General features: G+C 47.1%; 2 protein-coding genes across 7 annotated transcripts; one reads left to right on the top strand and one right to left on the bottom strand.

Moving 5' to 3' along the window:
- On the top strand, window positions 1-11,632 carry LSM14B (LSM family member 14B). 6 transcript variants are annotated; one of them, XM_053993039.1, is made up of 10 exons: window positions 1-244; window positions 4,317-4,480; window positions 4,825-4,888; window positions 5,416-5,532; window positions 7,322-7,492; window positions 7,614-7,694; window positions 8,663-8,824; window positions 8,996-9,149; window positions 9,830-10,009; window positions 10,338-11,632. In XM_053993039.1, exons 1-9 carry the CDS (start codon window positions 124-126, stop codon window positions 9,999-10,001), a joined length of 1,206 nt encoding a protein of 401 aa, XP_053849014.1. In that variant the 5' UTR covers window positions 1-123; the 3' UTR covers window positions 10,002-10,009; window positions 10,338-11,632. The 6 variants fall into 6 exon arrangements, with proteins under 6 accessions (XP_053849014.1, XP_053849013.1, XP_053849012.1 ...); XM_053993038.1 differs by having other exon boundaries at window positions 4,825-4,960; window positions 7,617-7,694; XM_053993037.1 differs by having other exon boundaries at window positions 4,825-4,960.
- A 1,939-nt stretch (window positions 11,633-13,571) lies between these two features.
- PSMA7 (proteasome 20S subunit alpha 7) lies at window positions 13,572-19,132 on the bottom strand. Its single transcript, XM_053993081.1, has 7 exons — window positions 18,976-19,132; window positions 17,613-17,739; window positions 16,649-16,773; window positions 15,132-15,254; window positions 14,668-14,787; window positions 14,061-14,123; window positions 13,572-13,797 (listed from the first exon to the last, which is right to left on the bottom strand). The coding sequence occupies exons 1-7, from the start codon at window positions 19,069-19,071 to the stop codon at window positions 13,705-13,707; spliced, it is 747 nt and encodes a 248-aa protein (XP_053849056.1). The 5' UTR covers window positions 19,072-19,132; the 3' UTR covers window positions 13,572-13,704.
- Between the last annotated feature and the right edge of the window lie 643 nt (window positions 19,133-19,775).

Raw genomic sequence — 19,775 nt, 5'->3', positions numbered from 1 at the left:
CGTCTCCCTCCGCCCTATATAAGGCGCGCGCGGCGGGGTCCCGGCTCCGCAGTGCGCGTGGGCGGCGCGGCGGCTCCGCGCGGCTCTGGGACCCCCCTCCCCGCCCCCGGCCCCGCCGCCGCCATGAGCTCGGGGACCCCCTACATCGGCAGCAAGATCAGCCTGATCTCCAAGGCGCAGATCCGCTATGAGGGCATCCTCTACACCATCGACACCGAGAACTCCACCGTGGCGCTGGCCAAGGGTGAGGCGGGGCCCTGTGGGGGGCGCGGGCGGGCCTAGGCCGGCGCTGGCTGAGGGGGACGCGGCGGGGGCCGCCGTGCTGTGAACAATGAGCGCGGCCGGGGCCCGCCCGCCCCGCGGGGCTGCGGCGGGGCTGGAGCCCCGGGTCCGGAGCGCTGCTGCTCTCCGTGAGTCAGCACTGACAGGGGCCGCGCCGGAGGGGCGGGCAGGGCCCGGGATGCTGAGCAGCCCTCGGTTCTCCCCGGGAGTTCCCGGGGAGAAGCGCTGCCGGCAGCGCTGGCTCCCCTTGCCATTGTCAGAAGCGGGGAGGTGACGCTCGGCATCGCTGTGCGTGGCTCGGTTCCCTCGCTGGGCTGTGCCCGGCTGTGTGTCGGTGTTCGGCTCGAGGAGGGCCCCAGGCCGGCGCTGAGGAAAACAGTTGCTGTTGTTGTGTCTTTGTTCCTTCCGTGATCGATAACTGGACTCTGCTCAGGTGAGGAGGGTGGGAGCTGCTGCACAGAGCGCTGTGGGCCCCCTGCACGTGGGTCTGGCTCGCCGACCTTGCTGGCTCCTCAACGAGGCTTTACGTTTTGTTTCCCTGTAGAAATGCCGATCGTTATCTTTGAAACAGTGTCATTTGGGTTCAGTTGTCACCTGTGCTGGGAACTCCTGTATTTCATCTCACTAAAACCTGTCCTGTCTTGTTTAGTCCCTCAAACGTGAACTTAACTGCTGTTCTGCTTTTCAAGTCCAGCTTGGCTACTTCAGCTAATGTGCATCGGCGTTTTCTTTTCCTGAGTTTTGTCCTTCCTTGTTCTGGGAAGTTCACACGTTCTTCATTGCCTGCAGCCAGCCATCGGGGCTGTCCACAAAACAAACACCTTTTGTTTTGAAAGGCTGTTTGCTGGCAAGAGGCACTGACTTGCCAGATTCACAACTACCCGCAAGGCAGCCCGTGCCCCAGTGTTTACCCAGCATAAAGATGCTTATATGATGCTGGACATTATTTGACACCCATTAGAGTGTTTTCTGAAGTTAAAAATGCGAGTTTTCTCAAATTCCCTTTTTCTCTAGGAATGTAGCCGCTTATTTAAATGCACAAATGGAGCTGTTTGTGTTAGTGCTTGGCTCAAAGTACTTGAGAGGTTGCTGGAAGGATGCAGTTCTTTTCCTGTAGGTGCAGTAAGGTCTTCTTGACCCAGCAGCAAGTAGAAATGGTTCAAGTAGTCCTGCCTTACACATAGCAGTTGTTACTTCAGAGCTGGTGTGTTTCAAAGGCATGTGTGATTAAAGTGCTTTGTGGTGTGAGTAAGTATATGCTCTGGATAAGATTTCTGGCAGTTCTTGTATTTATTGGTCTCTCAGTGTTCAGTTTTGATAAACTGGAATGCCTAAGAAGTGGTTGTTGCAGTAGATGTGGAATACATTTTTCCCCACCTACAGAGCTGTTCTATAAACTTTACATCACAAACCCTGCTTTTCAGTATAGCTCAGAGAGGTTTTTCAAATTTAGAGACTTTATAGCAAAGCAAAATTAGTGTCAGAATTACAAATGTAGCGACAATGTTGAAGTTAGGCAGTATTAACCCCATGTGTGGTGTCAGTGGTTTAAAACACTTGGTCTTCTGAGACATTAGAAGGGCCATGAATTACTGACATGCTGTTGAAGTTGTCCAGACTGCAGGTAAATTGTTGTTAAACCCTGGATGCCACTGTTTAAACACTTCCATGTGCAATGCAAGTGTCATTCTCTTTAGTTCTATCATTCATAAAGAGAAATTAAAGTTGAAAGAGACCTCTGGAAGAAATCTGGTTCAGCCTCTCACTTGAAGCCAGGCTGACTTCAATTGATTTATATTTGTTAAACCTCAATACGTGCACAGAATTTTAAATGCTGGAGATTCCATGGGCTTAATTAATCATGACAAGAAATTTGTCTGTTTTGTTAGAGGCTAAACTTAAATTGCAAATAAAGGAAGCTTAAGCCCACTGCTGTCCTGTCAGGAACTTACTCCCCCTTAAGTAGAAGTCTGAAGAAGTTGGAGTTTTTGAACAAAAAATATCCATGGAAGCTCTGCTTTCCAGTCAGTCTTGTTGTGCTTCCTGCCCCTTCAGAGCTTAAGCTCAACAGTCCTACACGAGTAGGAACTGTGTTGTAAACCAGGAGCTGCAGTGTTGTGGGATTGATTTCCTGTTCATCTGTAAGTAATAGTCAGTAACTTCATGGGAGATAGCCCTTCCCACCTCCACAGGAACTTCAAGCTGCACTTTGTGCTGTGCCAGAAACAGTTAAACACCTCAGGTGCAGGGACAGGCAAGCTCAACTCCTACAGCCCTGTTTTGTCTACCACAAGGACTTGGCTTTCCACCTTTTTTTGTTAGAAACCTTGGGACCAGCCAACTGAGAGGCTGCCTGGGCAGCTTTGGGCTTTGCAGGTCATGTGTTTGTCCATGTGGAAGTTGATGGGCTGGTCATGGTGGTTTCCAAGTTAGCTGTGGGATCCTGCAGGAGCCCTGGATACCTTTAGTACATCTTGCCATAAGCTGTAATAATCTAATTTTGAACTGAGAGGTCATTGGTACAGTTCATGTCCAAAAGGCTACAAGCATTGCTTTCAGTTTATTATCTGCTTCTGGTTGACTGGGTTACAGCAGTAATATGATCAAACAGCAGCTGGAGATCTAAAATAACTTGGAGAGGCTATTTACCCTAGGAACTCATGGAAGATGGCCATTGAAAGGAAGTGACTGACAGCTTGTCCTTGTACCAGCACCCCTTCCTGTTGGGTGCAAACTGAGGTGCTGAGCAGTGCAATAGGGACGTTCTGGCATTCACCTGCTCCTTGGGAGCTCGCCTGTGTGTTAACAGGGGTGAAGGCCATTTGTGGCACTAAGTGTTGCCTGGTGTGAGGTGAGCCACCTGCATACACCCTGGAACGGGACTCTTGACTATCCCTGGCTACAAGTGCCAACACTCCTCATAAGTTAGAAGCAGCATGGTGTGCCCTGGATGCTCAGTGCATCCACTTCTGGTGCTCTTTTTCCTGGGAGGATGTGGTGCCCCCATCTGTGTGACAGGAAGAGTGGCTTGTCCTGGTGGAGGTGTTTCAGTACTTCCATGATAACCTGTTAGAAGCAATTGAGGGAGCTCCAATACAGAGTTCTTCCATTGGCAGAAAATGTGCATCAAGCCTGTATGTACTGGTACTCCATGTGAACTGGGAGTGCCTCTCAAAGACAGAAAGCAGCCACACCAGTGAACTTGGGAGTTCCTGTAACTTGTGGCTGAAATTTCAAGCTTTTACCTGTCAGTGCCTGGTGTAACTGTGCTATCTGTTTTCCTGAGCCAATAATCCAGCCTGACCTCTTCTTCCTTAATGGCTCAAATTAATTTATGCTTCTACCTAGTAGTTGCCACAGTCGGCTGAAGTCTTTTTTTTCCTGCTCTAATGTGTGACATTGCTGGTTAGCGTCTGTTCAAGTATTCTGGTAGCTGGCACTCAGTAAAGCCTCCCTAAGCACTGAGATCTTAGATTTATCACTGATGGCTTGCTTTGTAGTCACATTAATCATAAAAACAGTGACATTGGAGTAGAGAGGGAATTTTAATAGCAAGTTTTTATCATTGATAAAACTGCCTCTATCTGCATATTAAATGTATGAAACCAAAAGTGCAGATTTGAGCTCTAAAGCCTTCTAAGATTTCCCCCTGCTGCTTCAGGGGGCCTCTCCTGTGGTGTGGTGCAGTTGTCTGGAGCTGAATGCCTGCATGGGACAGCTGCTGGGGAGGGAAGGAGAGTACAGCACTGTGGGGAAGTCCTTGGGTTTGGAGTAGGATTCTTCACTCCAGCTGGTCTATGGTCTTTACCTTCACAGCTTGATGTAAACAAAACTGTTTACACAGGCTGCTGAAAAAGTTGGCATTTGAGGGAGCAGATGTGTGTGAGAAGGAGATTGAGGGTTCTGGAAGTAGCTGTTGTTGTTGTTGTTCCAAATGGCAAGTGTTGAAGGAGTACTTTTTAATTGCATGAATCTGAGCTTGCACAACGCTGCAGTGGCAGTACTGCACTAATGTCACCGTTTCCATGCCCCAGTGCGATCCTTCGGGACCGAGGACCGGCCCACAGACAGACCGGCTCCTCCCAGAGAAGAAATCTATGAGTACATTATTTTTCGAGGAAGTGACATCAAAGACATCACTGTCTGTGAACCTCCAAAAGCTCAGCATACTCTGCCACAAGATCCTGCCATTGTCCAAGTAAGTTAGCCTGAAGTGTTGATAAAAAGCTGAGATAAAACATTGGTGTTGAAGGACTACATTTTGGTAAAAACTTATAGAAATGAAGGCAAGTCAGTGTCTCCAGGAATCTTCAGATTATTTAAAGCATCCTGAATTTTGTTGTAATGTTTAAAGTAGCAGCAGCATAAAGACTTCAGTCAACAAAAGCCAGATCTAGCTGAGAATGCAGGAAAATCGTAAAGAGGTAAACTAACCCTTCTCAGATTTACTTAAGCTTTAGTAATGCTGTACATGAAGAATCACTGCCAAAGCAAGTTGACTATTGGACACTGTAAATGGAAATGTACTTTGTCTTGTTACAGTCTTCACTGGGCTCTGCCTCTACATCATCCTTTCAGCCACATGTGCCTTACAGCCCGTTTAGAGGTATGCCACCTTACAGCCAGCTTGCTGCCAGCTCTTTGCTTAGCCAGCAGTATGCAGCTTCCTTAGGTTTAGGTAAGTACAAACTTTACTTGCTAGAATAAAGGGATGGCCTTGTATGCAGCTGCTGTGAAACAAATAACAGTAACTAACACCAAATTCCTTGCCAAGTGTCAGGCTGCAAGGAGCAGTGAATAAGTAGTTCACAACTTTGTGCAATGGTTTTACTGCAAGGAAGCCTATGTTTCACTTGCATGTGCACACACGCACATGAAAGAAACAAACTAAATAGCTGAAGTTTCTTTCTGAAATCAATGGGAATACCTGACAGTTGAGGCCAGTTCATTTCTAACCTAACACACCCCACATCACATGTAAAAAGAAGTTGTATTTCCAGAGAGGGCTGTAAATAAGCTGCTCTAATGCTGTTCTAGACAATCTTGTATCTCTTTCCAAGTCCTTCAGATGTTTCACTACCTTGTATCTTATCCATGTATCTCTGCTCTCTCTTCTTCCCTCTATCTCTTTAGAGAAATTGGTAAGCCCTCCAGCATCAGCAGCTGCTTCCAGCCCTAGTTCTTCTCCGTCTCCACAACCTGTTTCAGAGCCTGACATGTCTTCAGAGCCCCATCAGCTCTCTTCCAAGGGTAACAGCAGTTTGAGGACTCCAAATATTTGGAAGAACTGCATGGCACTTGCAAATACTCTGTTCTTGTTAACCCCTCCTAGAATGATAGTGCTTATATGGGTAATGCCAGTAGAACTAGTTTGTTCTCAGACTTTTTTTTTGCCTTTCATTACGTGAAGTATGATTCTTCCTGTCCTAGAAGTATCAATTAGAGAGACAGGAGAAAGGAAAAGTCCAGGACAGTGGATCCTCTTGTGTAAGTATCAGGAGAAGGATGAAGTTTAGAGATGCTAATGTGCTGCATCCTGTCCAGTAACATGTGTTACCATAAGGTTTGGGTGAGAAATTGGTCAGCTTTTCCTGGAAAAAGAAACACACTGCTTAAATTGTGGGTGGCCTTGTGGTTGGAGACTTAGGCTGATCAAAAATTTGGTTGTGTTTTCTGTAATTGAGGAAATATCAGGGTAGATTTCATGCATGATGGGGCATTGTACCTTGTCCAGACTCCCAGTTAGTAAAGCATGACTAACAGTAAGCAATTCCTGAGTAGCAGAGATGACATGGTTCTGAGTGCTTGCTTCTATGTGTAAAACCTTTAGAGAAGGTTGAGTTGAGATACCAGACTGACCTTCCTCAGAGCAGGGTGACTAAGTGCAGCCTGCATTTAAACATGATAATTAGTTTCATCTGGGTTTAGCATGTATGCTCGTGTTGGCATGAAGCTTTTTACTTACTCTCTGCTTTTGGCCATCTATCTGTACATAGTTTCTCAATACTCTGGCTAAACTTTGAAACTTTCTCATGTTAAACTTGCACATCAGCTTTGTCCTACACAGTAATCCTTAGGATATGTCTGTCTTCCTTGCAAGTTTTCCAGGTGTACATTAACTGGGAACCTGCATGATGTAACCTACTGGGTATATCTCATGTTGGACTTGGGTGACCCAGAAGTATCAGTGGCTTGGTTTGTGTGAACTCTTCAGCTTTTCACTTTTCTTGCTCTTTTAATATATTCAGTTAAGGTTTGCTTCCGAGCAGTTCTTATGCATAACTACATGAACCTGTAGTACTCCAAACCTTCTAATTAAACCTAGAATGCAGTGTTTCTTCTGAGTACTGAAGACTGTCACTTTTTAATATAATTGGTGTAAGGTATACCAAACCATGAAAAGTATTTACATGTTTTGTAGTGTGAATAAATAAGCCTGGATGGAAGAGCAACAGAAGTCTTGGTAACACTTTGGCCTTGACCAAGAAGGAATTTAAAAGGGTAACTTTGAGATCCTGGTCTGGTTTCAGGTTTTCTTTGTCTGAAAGCTCTAACAATAAGCAATGAAGTTGAAGGACTTCTAAAAGCGGCTTACAAAAGGGGATATAGCTGAGGTGCTTAAGCTTTTGCTGCAAAGCCTTTCTGACAAAGTGGGGTAACTTTCTTGAATGGTTTCAAAATGGTGAATTTTTGTTTCAGATTTAAAATTATCATGTAAAGTAAAATCCTGCATAACGTAGAAATTAGATTTTGGTATAAACTGTCAGAGCGACTGACTTGGCTTGGTTGTTTAATGTTTGTCTAACTTTATTTAAGAAATATATGGGTATATTTCCTGAAACTGAGGCTCTGGATGTGAGAGCCATGACTTGTATGGCAGTGGTGCCTTACCTGGTGCCACTTAAACTTAACCTGTAACGATGCACACTCAAGGCTTTGAGTTGTTCTTGACCAAACAGTTTCTCCCTAGAAGTGGGCAGGGTTTGAATGGTGTTGGCACATTTTCTGAGAGGCACTTAGTCATTGGGATTTTTTCCAGGTGCTGGCTTTCCTTCTGTTCATCCAGTCCGCAAAAGCCCCATGGTAGAGCAGGCTGTCCAGACTGGCCCAGTTGACAGCATGAATTCCCAAAAGCTGCCCCCAGTGAAGGTGACTCCGGGGATTCCGCGCAGCGCCCGGCAGGTCCCGCAGGCCACCAGCAAAGCGAGCGGTACGTACACACAGCTTCAGCCCTGAGCGCTGGGCTGGAGCAGCCTTCCAAGGTGCGCTGCATCGCTGAGCTCCTTGGGGATTGTTCTTGTGCTCCTTTAAAGTTTATCCTTCTTGTTCAGTAGATACAGTTCAGGCAGCACCTGTGCAAACCCAAGGACAGGTGAATGATGAAAACAGAAGACCTCAAAGGAGAAGATCGGGTAGGTTAAACAGTCTCAACAGCCTTGAAGGCAAGTGGTGTTAACTTCAGTGAAGGATTAACTGACAGAAGACTGGGAGAAAGCTTTGGGCATCCAGAGATGTTTCCCTAACAAAACAGCTTCTGGAGTCGCAGAAGTTCAGAACATTCCAGGGACAGAGTTCTAGCGCCTTTTCTAGAAAGTTGAAGGTATGTCATAAAAATCAATGCTGTGACTTGGCAGCAGCAACTGGATTTCTCTGAAACCTCAAATATATTTACTGGGAGAGTCAGCCTGTTTGAGACTTTCTAGTGCTTTTATAACAGAGAGGAGCTATGGAACACTCACCTCCATAGAGCAGAATTTGTATTTCAAAGTGGCAGTACAAGCATGGGCCAGAAGCAAGTGAAATTCAAAGAGGTTTCAGCCCAAGTAAAATGAGAAAGGACAGGAAACAACTCTTCAGACTCTCAGGTCTTTAAATTGATTAGTTTGTAGAATGGGTTATAGCTTTTCCAAGAAGGAGTGGATAGCATCTCAGTCAGAAACTAGACAGAGTCCAAGCTTCTTTGGTGGGTAGATGAGTCTTTTGCTGGATTTTCTTACACCTCCTCTTTGCCATCACAATGGGTTTTAGGCTAATTACAGTGCTGTGTTTGCAGGTGAAGAGCAGACAGATAATTTTCCCCACCTCCCTCAGCTTTTCTTGCTGCAGTGCTTGTTCTGACTTCCTCTCTGCACACTGGAAGGGAAGTTGGATGCACTGTCTTAGTGGTAAGACTAACATCCAGGAATGCTGCTCAGAAAGTTGAAGTGTTGCTGTAATGTCTTCTACAGCCAAAATCAGAAGTTGCTTTCAAAGAGGTGTGGCCTAACCACAGGACTGGAAGCCAGAAACTCCTGAGTTCTATCCCTGGTTTCCTCTGGTCTTGAGCAAGTCATGTAACCTCCCTGTGCGTTACCAAGTGTTTAAACTCTCCTGCTTTCAGGAAACAGGAGAACCAGAAACCGTTCTAGAGGACAAAACAGACCAACTACTGTGAAGGAAAATACAATAAAGTTTGAAGGTGACTTTGACTTTGAAAGTGCAAATGCACAATTCAACAGAGAGGAGCTTGATAAAGAATTCAAGAAGAAACTAAACTTTAAAGGTTTGTGCCTTCATTAAATATGAATTGCTGAGCTAGTAGTAAACACTGCATAGACAGACTGGTTATGAGAAACTGCATGATTACTTCCCAAATCTTGTTTGAGGGAGCAAGAGAACAGATGGCTCTGCAGTGTGTGCCTCAAGGAAGTGTAATGCATTTCATTATCTTCAGATGACAAAGCAGAGACGGGGGAAGAAAAAGGGGACCCTGGAGTGGCAACCCAAAACAATGATGGTAACACAGAGGAGGACCTGCTGGGGCCCAACTGCTATTATGATAAATCCAAGTCTTTCTTTGACAACATTTCTTCAGAACTGAAATCTAGGTGAGTGTTTTTTAAAAGCTTGTTTTTTAAATGGAATTTTAGGCATAAAATTTCAGACACAATCTTATGTGACATGGTGTAATTTAAAAACTTTAGAATAGACTTTAGACAAGGAATATTGCCATGCATTTGGTGGCTCACAAGTGAAGTGAACCAAGCTTCATGCAGTGGGATCAAACAAAAGCATTTCAGCTGATATGATACACTTGCCTAAACTATGATAGAGGAGTTTCCATTTCTGTTTCCCAGTACTGACTTTGAACCCATTGATCTTAAACAAATTCCTTATCTGGCTTGTGGGAGAGGAGGCATCAGGGTCATGCTGTACTGAAGGTGCAGCTGGCAGACAGGAGTAAGCTAAGCCTGGAGGTGGGGCAGAGAGGTCAGCTCTGGCTGTGGAAATGCATTAGGTTAAATGTTGGGAATATGAAGGGGAAGCTTCAGCTTTCACTGCCACCAGTGATGTTATCAAGTGCCTGGAGAAGTGAGACATCCCTTTAGTGTCAGCATGAGGGACATGCTCTGTGGTGTGGCTGCAGAGGGGCTGGGTTAGAGCAGGTACACTGCAGCTGCTGCTTGTTGCAGTGCAGCTCAACAAAATCAGGGGTTAGGGGCTCCCTCTCTAAGTGAGCTGGTGGTTCCTTAATGTTTGTGTTCAAGCTGAACTCAGCCTTGTTCAGTTCCAGGCGCACCACGTGGGCTGAGGAAAGGAAGCTCAATACAGAGACGTTTGGAGTGTCTGGACGGTTCCTTCGTGGCCGCAGCTTTCGAGGTGGATTTCGAGGTGGAAGGGGGAGTGGAGCAGCAAGGAGAAACCAAACCACTCACAGAGCTGGTACTGGCAGAGTGTAACTTCAGAGGCAAGTGCTCTAGCAAGAGTAAATACTCACTCTGAGCCATGTTTGCCTGAACTGTCTGTGCAGCCTGTTTTGCCCTCCAGTCTCATGGATATATAAAGAATTTTTCCTTACTGGATCTGATTGATATTTCTAAAGGGTAGAAGGAGATAAGAGTGGTCTAACATGTTGATTTCTTGGTCTCACCCTGAGAAAAGGCTCAGCTCAAGCAAGCAGCTTTTGCATTCTAACTAAGCATTTCAGCTGATACAGGGGTGTGACCTTTGCTATTTTTCTTCTTGAGAGAAGAATCCTGTAATATCAAATCTAATTCTACCTTTTTTCTGAATAGGTTCAAACATCTCTCCTGAGAGGATGAAACTGTATATAGAAAGAAAACAACGAACTGCTGCACTAACGTGGGAAAATGGTTCATATTGTTTACTGTCTCAGCTCAAGTGACAGAATTTCATGTACTACTGCTTATATTTTGGACTTACTTTGGACCAGCCACTGTTTGCTGGAATTTTTTGGAAGAGGGAATGTGTTCAGGGGTACCTTCTTCAGGGTGTCTTTTCTTTTTGTTTGTGTTTTTCAAGTGCAGACTAACTTACACGGTTCTTCTTTCTGGGTCTCTCAAGGCTGCTATAGTCTAAGCTCAAAGTCAGACTCCTTTTCTGAACCCTGGAGAAGAGAAACCATGCCGTTTTAACACGGAACCAAAGCTCACTTGAAACAAACCAGCTATAATTTGTTTGTTCTGAGTAACCAAATGGATCCTTTGGTGCTGCTGGTCTCACGGATCTTGGCAGCAGGTGTGAAGTAGCACTTGGCATCTGGAGAAATGGATTCCTGGTGCTGAGGAGTTGTGTATATTGTCACTTGGGAATACTGGAGTGTTGATCATGTAGTAGTGTTTCTGACTGTACAGCTGTTTGTGGGCTGCTGCTGGGCTGGAGGTACCACAGGACCGTGGCTCTGCCTTGAGCTGAAGGGTGCTGGGAGTGCCTGGGGCTTGGAGCTCCTGGCTGGAGTATGGGGACACCATGTGGGATGGGAGCAGTGACTGTCCCCACTCGTGTGCAGAGTTTTTGGCAGTAGTGACTGTCTGGGAAGGAGACCTGAAGCTCTGACTTGTTTGCCTCAGTTTGTACCTCGCTGGAGGCAGCACCAAATGCAAACAGTTCTCTGTACTCTGTAGACTGTGGTGGAACTCTTTGGAATGTTTTCATTCAACTAGGGATGGGAGACCATATAATGAAGCTTAACAGATGGGCATGTTTAATTTCTTTCCTCTATACCCCCATACTGTAAATAGTTTAGTTGTTTTTCTTTTGTTTTTAAAAATCTGTATGTGGGGAGAGGGCTGGGAGGGAGGGGTTACCTTTGTTTGCATGAAATAAGTGGGTTAAATTGCTATAGGCATGTGTCCCGTTTTTGGTTGGTAGGGAATTTTGTTGAAAAAGCACCTTGATGACTGAACCCCTTACATAGCTCAAGTTTTTTTTAGTTATGCATTGACCTAGGTTACTGTAAAAGCTTGGATTTATTTTTGTAGGACTTTATTGCTGAGAATTAGAACGTAGCAGTGGGGCTGCTCTTTGGAGTAATGTAAATTGTAATTATAATAAACATGTAAATGTTTAATGTTTTTCTCCACCTCTGTTCTGTACATAGCTCCATAACATCAATCCCTACACCTCCTCTGGCACCTGTCCTTGCTGGGCTCCCATCCAAGCTGGAGAAAACCTGGCTGCAGAGCTCTGGCAAACCTGGAAGTGTTACATGGTATTGGGAAAAGGCTGAAACACACAAATCCAGGCACTGCCCATTGTACTGTTGCCCTGGTTCCCATGCTGGGACTCAGCCTAATGAGGGTTATGTTACTCCAGCCTCGCAGAGGGAGGCCCTGGGCTGGTGGGGTTCCCCAGGAGCCACCTCTGAGCTGGGGTGTGCTGCAACTGCTCACTCAGAGCTGCTCTGCCTCTTAATTTTGCTGCTAGCAAAGCAGCCACAGTGGCTCTAAGTTGTGGAGATGGAATTGCCCTGCCCTGGTAGAGCATGGGAGGAGAAATCCTTACTGCTCCTGTGTAATCACCTTTATTCATATGTAGCTGTGCCTGAGTGGGATCAATTCCCTTGTTTCCTCAGTAAAGCAGCTCCCAGGTATAAGCACATCCTTGACACTGCTGAAGTTTGTGTCCCAGCCTCTGAGCCAAGTGCTGGCCTGGCTCCTGCTGTCCAGGAGCAGAGGGGACTGGTGGCTGTGGCAAGCCCTAGGGCTTGTTCCTGTGAGCCCTTCTTCCCCAGGAGCTCTGCAGGCTCAGCTGCAGCCCTGTCAGCTTCCCCATGGAAAAGTCCCAGTGTGTGGGAACAATTGTAGTGACTTGAGCAGGGAACCAAGTGCAGCTTTTTTGACTTCAAAGTTCCAGCCCAAGGGGTGATAAATTAAACAACCTGGTGTTCCAGGACCATGCTTCCTCTGGCTCATGTGGTCTAATGTGTCCCTGAGCAGCAGCAGCACTGCTGCTTCCCTGTCCTTGACTCCTCCCTTGTGGGATCCTCTGCCCACACTTTGCTGGGCAGCATTTCCCTGTAAACAGCTCCTGGCTGTGTGAGAGCCCAGCACTGTGAGCTCTGCTGCCTGGAACATCTCTGCCCTGGAGCCCCCCAATGTCCTGGGCAGGGGCTTGAGTACCAGAGCTGCCTCTTACAGGCTTCTGGGCCACATTCAATCCTTGCTGTGCCTGCTGTCACCCCAGTCCTGCTCTCCTGCAGTCCCACCCTCTCTGGGTGTGCAAGAGCACACTGAAGAGCTGCTTCCAAGGGCAGCAGTTCTACCCCCTTGGTGGATACAAATGGGGAAACATTTACAATAAAGGAGCACCTGTTCTTATTGCTTCAAGTACTGAGACTTGAGAGTATGAGCTTAGGTGGGGAGAGGCCTGAGACTCCTCTGAAATGAGGAAACAGTTCAAACCAACTTCTGGGGTAAAAGGTAGAGAAGCAGCATGTGAGGGCAAACATCAGAGGAGAAAGTGGAAGAGCTACAACTCTGCTGCTTGTAACACTCGCTATAATTATTGTTTAGCTCTTGGTGCATAAATCTTCCCCCAGGAACCACACCAGCACTACCTTACTCTGAACCAGACTTGGAAGCACCAGGTCATGCACCTCTGCCCTGAGCATGTGCCTGCAGCAGCAGTCCCCATGTGACCCCCAAAACACAACCCCCATCTGTCCTGTCCTATAGCAGTAAACTCCTGCTGTCAAGGATGCTGTAGGACAGACCCAGCCTTTTCAACTTGAAAGATGCCCATTAGGGACTAAAAACCCCAACTCCATATTAGTTATGTTGAGACCATAATAACAACCCCCAAGACAGCTGCTTAAGGTAAAAAAAAAGGGACATGCTGAGAGCTGAGACAGTGCAGAAAAGAACCATTAAACAAAGTGAAGTGTCCAGGGAAAAAAAATGCAAGCAAAGTATCTGTCCTTTAATGGGTCACTGCTGCTGTTCTGTAGCCAACCAGATCATCCTGGGTAATTAAAATCCAAGGAACAGACAGTTTTTTTAAATAACAGCTTTAAAAAAAAAATCAGTAGGTTTATTGTAGATCTCAAGAGAGCACAGTATGAGTAACTGGAATGCCTACATGTCTATACAGAATAACCCATCACTCGAATTAAAAAGCAGCTAAGCGGGTGCATTTCATTCATCATGATGTTTTCTTCTGTTTTTTCTTTTCATTTTCTTCCTTTTCCTTTTCAATTTCAGCCACATACTTCTCAATTTCTTCAGGGTTTAGGATCTAAAACAGAAACACAGGTGACCCTCAGGATACAAATAAACTTAAGAGATATTCATGGAAGTGATTCTAGTTCTGCCATGGGAAGAACATTAACTGCTGTTTATCTGGAAGCAGGTACCTGATGCAGACACAACAACATTCCTTGGCCACTAAGAATAAACTGGAGTATTTGGCAGTGCAGAATGTGAGATTAAGTTCGGGCAGATCAACAAGGACACTATCAGAGATGAGCTCAAGGGGAGAGAAGCAAACAACAGCCTCACCTTCAGTGGCTGCTCCCGTCTCATGACCGCCAGCTCGATGTTCTTCCCACCAGACTGCACCACCTGCGTGAGGCAGAGGGAAGCTTTAGGAGCCTGGCCAGGAATTCACTCCAACAAACCCCTCTCAGGTCTCTCCTCAGAAGGAGAATAGCTACGGATGGGGTCTATTTCAGTCCTTGGCTCTTAAAATCTCAACACCAGCAGCACTAACTCTCAAAACGGCCTTCACAGTGGTGCCAGTGCCCTGGGCAGATGGAGAACACCTCAGCCCCACCACATGACCTGTGCTATTTTTTTTTTTTTAATTAAAAAATGAAATACTCACCATGTGCTTTAGCACATCTCTGGTGCATTTGTGTTAACACCCAGAACTGAAGTCTATTTTCCTCACCAGAGCTGCTGGTAAGTTCTGTATAAACTATGGAAATTGTTACCCCAAATATTCTGAACCTTGAATTCAATCCACCACCCACAGCCTACAGTAAATAGCTCTCACAGATCCTTCGCAGTACTTCCTTGGTGCATCCACAAATATTTTCCCATATTCACACCTAAGAAGTGAATCTGGACAGTGAAAAGCCACAGAAGAGATGTGAAACAGCCTCACCTCGAGAAGAGCCTTGATGACAAGTTTAATAGTCAGATCATCCGTTTCAATGGCCTCATCGGTGTAGTTTTTCTCCAGGAACTCACGCACAGATTTGGCTCCTCTGCCAATGGCATTAGCCTGGAAACATTAAGGGGAAAAAGAAAATAAATGGGAGTTCAGAAAAGATTTCATTTGCAGAGTAAGAAAGAAACACAAAATTGTACAATTGAATAACCTGTCACATACAAAGACAGTTATCTGGCACAGGTGGGTTGGTTTTGGGTTTTTTTGAAAGCTGGACAAAAATTCCCAAGGAAAGCTGAACTGCAGATGGCCACTCTCAGTACATTTGATCATTGAGGATTTTTGCAGCTGTGAGACAGCACCATCTGGCCAGTGAGATCTCCTCTACCCCAATCCCACTTTAAAGGAGACAATAACTCACAAATATTCCATTTCCAGCAGGGCCTGAGCCCACTCACCTTCCAAGCGTGGTAGGTGCCAGAGGGGTCAGTCTGGTACAGCCGCGGGGTCCCATCAAAGTCAAAGCCCACGATGAGGGCAGAGATCCCAAAGGGCCTGCGGCCATTGCTCTGCGTGTACCTCTGAGCACAAAGACACACTCTCAGGCAGTTCTGAACACATTTCTAGGCTGCAAAGCAGACTCTGGAGCAGTTACAACCAGAAGAGCTACCAGAAATGCTGTTAACTGGCTCTCTGCAGTAGTCAGGACTCTGTATCTCATGGAGCCCCTAAGGCAGGCAAGCGAGAGGTGGTTCCTGTCCAACCCCTGTAGCTGTTTCTACACCTGGTTACAGCTTCCAGAAGCACCTCCCCACCTGCTGAGTGGTGCTGAGGCAGCCAGAGCCAGGTCTGCAAGCCCCAGTGTGGCACCATGAGGACACCTGAACACAGTTTTCACCAATGATTTGCACTGATTCCACAGGAAATCACGGCAGCTCCGTGGCTGTAAGCACGTTACACTGGAGCCATGTCACAGCCCTCCTGGGACACTGCTAGCAAAGTCACTGCAGTGTCACACACCAAGGGCAGGAGGGCTGACACCCACAGCACCACGGCAGCAGGAGCTGGGCCAGGTGTGTTTGCAACAGTGTGAGAGAAATGGTGAATGTGCCAGAAAGACAGACACAAACGTGAGACTGGATAAAGGAACAAAGTGAAACTCGGGAAGTGGTGCCTTGCTCTGACAGACTAGTGATTATTATTATTACTACTGAAGAATCACATTATTACCATCACCACTGCTCCAACACATCTGTGCATAAGTAAATTACATTTTCTCTAATTCTCGCTAGTGGCTGAAAATCAGTTTAATACACTGGCAAATGAGTAATTTTTCTCACAGAACACAGCTGGGAATATTTTGATGCTGCAAGTCATTCTAAATTCATGACTATCAAACACAAAACATACTAAATACTGCACCAATTTGCTCCCCTCTTACCCATCCCTGCAATGGCTTTGCAGGAGGAAAAACTACCAGGAGCCATGAAGAAAAGACAGTAACCCAGGCCCACTGCTCTGGGAGTGAGATGCTCTGGGAGCGAGATGCTCTGGGAGCAGGGTGTTCCTGATGACATTAACACATGGAACTGTGCAGTCCTTACAAGAACTGTAAGTCCTTGTCCTTACAAGTCCTTACAAGCAACTGTAGTTGCTTTATCTTGGGGGAAAAAACTCAAACAGCACTCAATTGTTCTTTTCCATTGCTACATTCCCATTCCCAATAAACACCCACAATGTGATTTTTATCAGGTAAGTAGAGTGAGGCCAAGGACAGACATTTACACAGCTTGAAGAAGTGTCAGATATTCCATGCTACACAACGTGTGGCTTGTGCTACACGTGTGACACTCTAGTCCCACGTGGTACACACCTGTTACACACCTAATTGTACATTATGCATAACACAACAGCACATAAAACATCTCTGTCAGGTCAGGACACATCCTCAGCAGCTCTGTGCAGCCCCAAGTACCTGTTTCAGGCTGGCAATGTAGCGTGTGATGTACTCCACGGTGACAGGATCCTCCACAGTGAGCCTGTGGCTCTGACACTCCACCCGAGCTCTGTTTATGACTATCCTGGCATCAGCTGTCAGCCCTGAAACGACAGAGGGGCCTCAGAGTCATGAAAAAACCTCAGAACACCAATCTGGCCCTAAAAGGCCCATGAGGTCAGTGTCAACAGCAAGGGAAAATCAAAGCAGAGATCAAACTCTCAGGTTTGCTGAGCAAGAGCATTTGTAAGGCAGCAGAAAGTGGTTAATGAACAAAAATAACTAAAGTATTTAGTTTACAGCTTCCATGTTTGTGAGTTAGGTGGCACTTAATTCTAAACCAGGTAATGGGAGTATTACTGACAGCATTCCATATCCCAGCTGATCTGCAATGCTCATTCTCACACACATTATTCCTCATGCAGTCCAGTTTCATCTGCCCAGCAAACCTCATCTAGTTAACGAGGCTACAGCAGCATGATATTAGCTGACAAAAGTGTGACCCTTTAAATAAAAAGATTTTAAAGAAATTTAATTCTTATTTAATTCTTCTTATTATTTACTTTTTAGCTAATGCTGCCATTTTTCACTTACAGCCTTGTTTTATTAGAGAATTTTTCCTCAAGTTTGTAAACACCCCTGCACATCTCCCAGACCCTGGCTAAGGGAGCAAGGCAGGAGAAAGAACTGAGCCTCTCATTCCTGCACACTGAACCTAAACCCTGTTGTTTTAGTCAGTTAAATCAGATCTCCCTTAAAAATATTATTGACATGGACACTCTATCTTTCCATATTAAAAAAAAAAAAAGAATAAGCTACTGTGGAAATACCGTGCTTCCCACAGTTCTCAGCCAGTTACATCCTGTATTTTGGGTTCTCAGATTCCATAAACATGCCCAAAGGTGCCCCAATAACTGCCAAAACCCCTGAAGGCACCATGTACCTGCAAAAGCCATGCAGACATTGTCATCCAGAGCACAGATCTTCCTGACAGTTCTCTCATCCTGCAGCTTTGCCACTGACTTCTTCTCCACACCAAGGACAACAATATCCTTCCCTCTTACTCCAACCTTCCATGCATGAAAAGAAGAAGTAAAAAAGTTAACCCAGGTCCAAAAATCCTCATAGCTGCAGACTTTACTCAAATGAGCAGTAACCAGGCACAAACCCCCACAATGTAACCACTACCTCAGCTTGAAGTCAGGATTTTATTTCCCACTCAACCCGGAGGCAGGACTGATGTAACAAAAATTGCAATGCATTTCAGGGTGCAGTTTCATCATCAGTTTCTAACAGCCTAAATCCCTGTGGCTCCCAAGAGACAGATTCCAGCTCCTCTTACAAACTGTCTTTTCTCCAACAGCACCATCAGTGTTTCCACAGCCACGAAAACCCCGCTAGTCCAGTGGCACTGCTCAACTCAAGAGCCCAAGGCACTGAAGATCAGGCCAAGTAACACCTACAGCTGCCAAAATGTTCTGTCTGTAGCTGCCTTAACGTCCTAATTCATTCCTTGGATATACCTTTTCCATCATCACAGAGGAAAAAGTAACCCTTGACCCTTCCCCTTCATCCTCACTGTTTCTCACAGGGGGGTGGGAATCATTTTTTGTTGTGGGGCAGCCCTGCTGTCAGCATGTTCCAAATGTTCCTAAAAACATTAAACTCAACAAGAGACAAGACAGGTGGTTATATTGTATGCTGTCTCCACTTTTGCAGTATTTTTAATGTCTGAAAAAAACGAAGAGTGTATTTGGCATTAGGTTTTGTTACAATCATTCCCATCCCAATGATGGTACATTCTCTTTTTGGTAATGGCAATTAAAACATACTACAATTATTAATACAGTCATGACTTTTTAGAATTAAAACTCACTAGAACCTATTACAATCACTAATATAACGCTATTTACAAATTAACGCTTTTTTTCTCCTCCCCTAAATGAAATAAAACTCTCACTGAGCAAAAGCTTGGGACAACTGGAAGCTGGGAGCCATCCATGTGCTTCTAAGGGCTTTTACCGACGTGTTTCCCAAGGCGCTGGGAATCTGCCTGGCGCACAAACACAGAGTACCACAACCTGCAGCACGTACTGCGGAGAGGAGAGGATCCCTGCAGGCCCCACACAGCGCCGGAGCCCCGCAGGAAGCGGTGCGCTGTGGGCACCCCAAGCGATCTCCCTGAAGCGGCTCCCGCTGCCCCCGCGGCCTCCCGGGCCCGCCAGGCCGGGCGCGCAGCGCGGCGCAGGCCCCGCCGCGGGCCCCGCTCCGCCGCCGCCCCGCCGGCCCCGCGGCCGCCGACTCACCGCGGTGGAGCCTTTCTTGACCGCCTCCTGCGCGTACTCCACCTGGAAGAGGTGCCCGTCCGGGGAGAAGACGGTGATGGCGCGGTCGTAGCTCATGGCTCCGGCAGAACCCGCACCGTCATCCGGGCGGGCCGGGGGCGGGGCCGCTGCGCTCCTGCGCTGCGCACTTGACGTACGCACTTGGCGTACGCACTTGGCGTACGCACTTGGCGTACGCACTTGGCGTACGCACTCGGCGCGCGCTGCGCTGCGCTCCCGCCGTGCGCGCAGGGCTCGGCCCGCCCCGCGCTGGGCGCGGAGGTGACCCCAAAAATCCCCCCCTGCCATGGGCACGGACACCTCCCACTATCGCAGGCTGCTCCCAGCCCCGTCCAACCCCGGCTCGGACATTTCTAGGCATAGGGCAAACGCAGCTTCTCTGTGCCAGGGCCTCGCCGCGCTCGCAGGGAAGATTTTCCTCATATCTAACCTAAACCTACTCTTTTCCGATTTGGACCCACTCCCCTTGCCCTGTCACTCCGCTCTCTTGTAAACAGCCTTGCCCCATCCTTGCTGTGCGTCCCCGTGAGGTACTGGAGAGCCACAACGGGGTCACCCCGACGCCAGGCTGAACAGCCGCGGTTCTCGCAGCCTTTCCCGGCAGCACAGGTGCCCCGTGCCCGTGCCCGTGCCCGTGCCCTGTGGCCGGGCTGCCCTGCCCCGGCCGCTCCCCGTCCCCGCTGTCCCCCCGCCGCTCGCAGCGCCCCGCGCGCTACGCACTTGGCGTAGGCGGCCCCGCGCCGCTCCCCGCGCGGGCGCAC

The sequence above is a fragment of the Vidua macroura genome, chromosome 17, assembly GCF_024509145.1.
Source record: "Vidua macroura isolate BioBank_ID:100142 chromosome 17, ASM2450914v1, whole genome shotgun sequence".
NCBI classification, from domain to species: domain Eukaryota; kingdom Metazoa; phylum Chordata; class Aves; order Passeriformes; family Viduidae; genus Vidua; species Vidua macroura.
The sequence above is the reverse complement of the archived record's forward strand: the minus strand, read 5'-3'. Positions and strand labels throughout refer to the sequence as shown.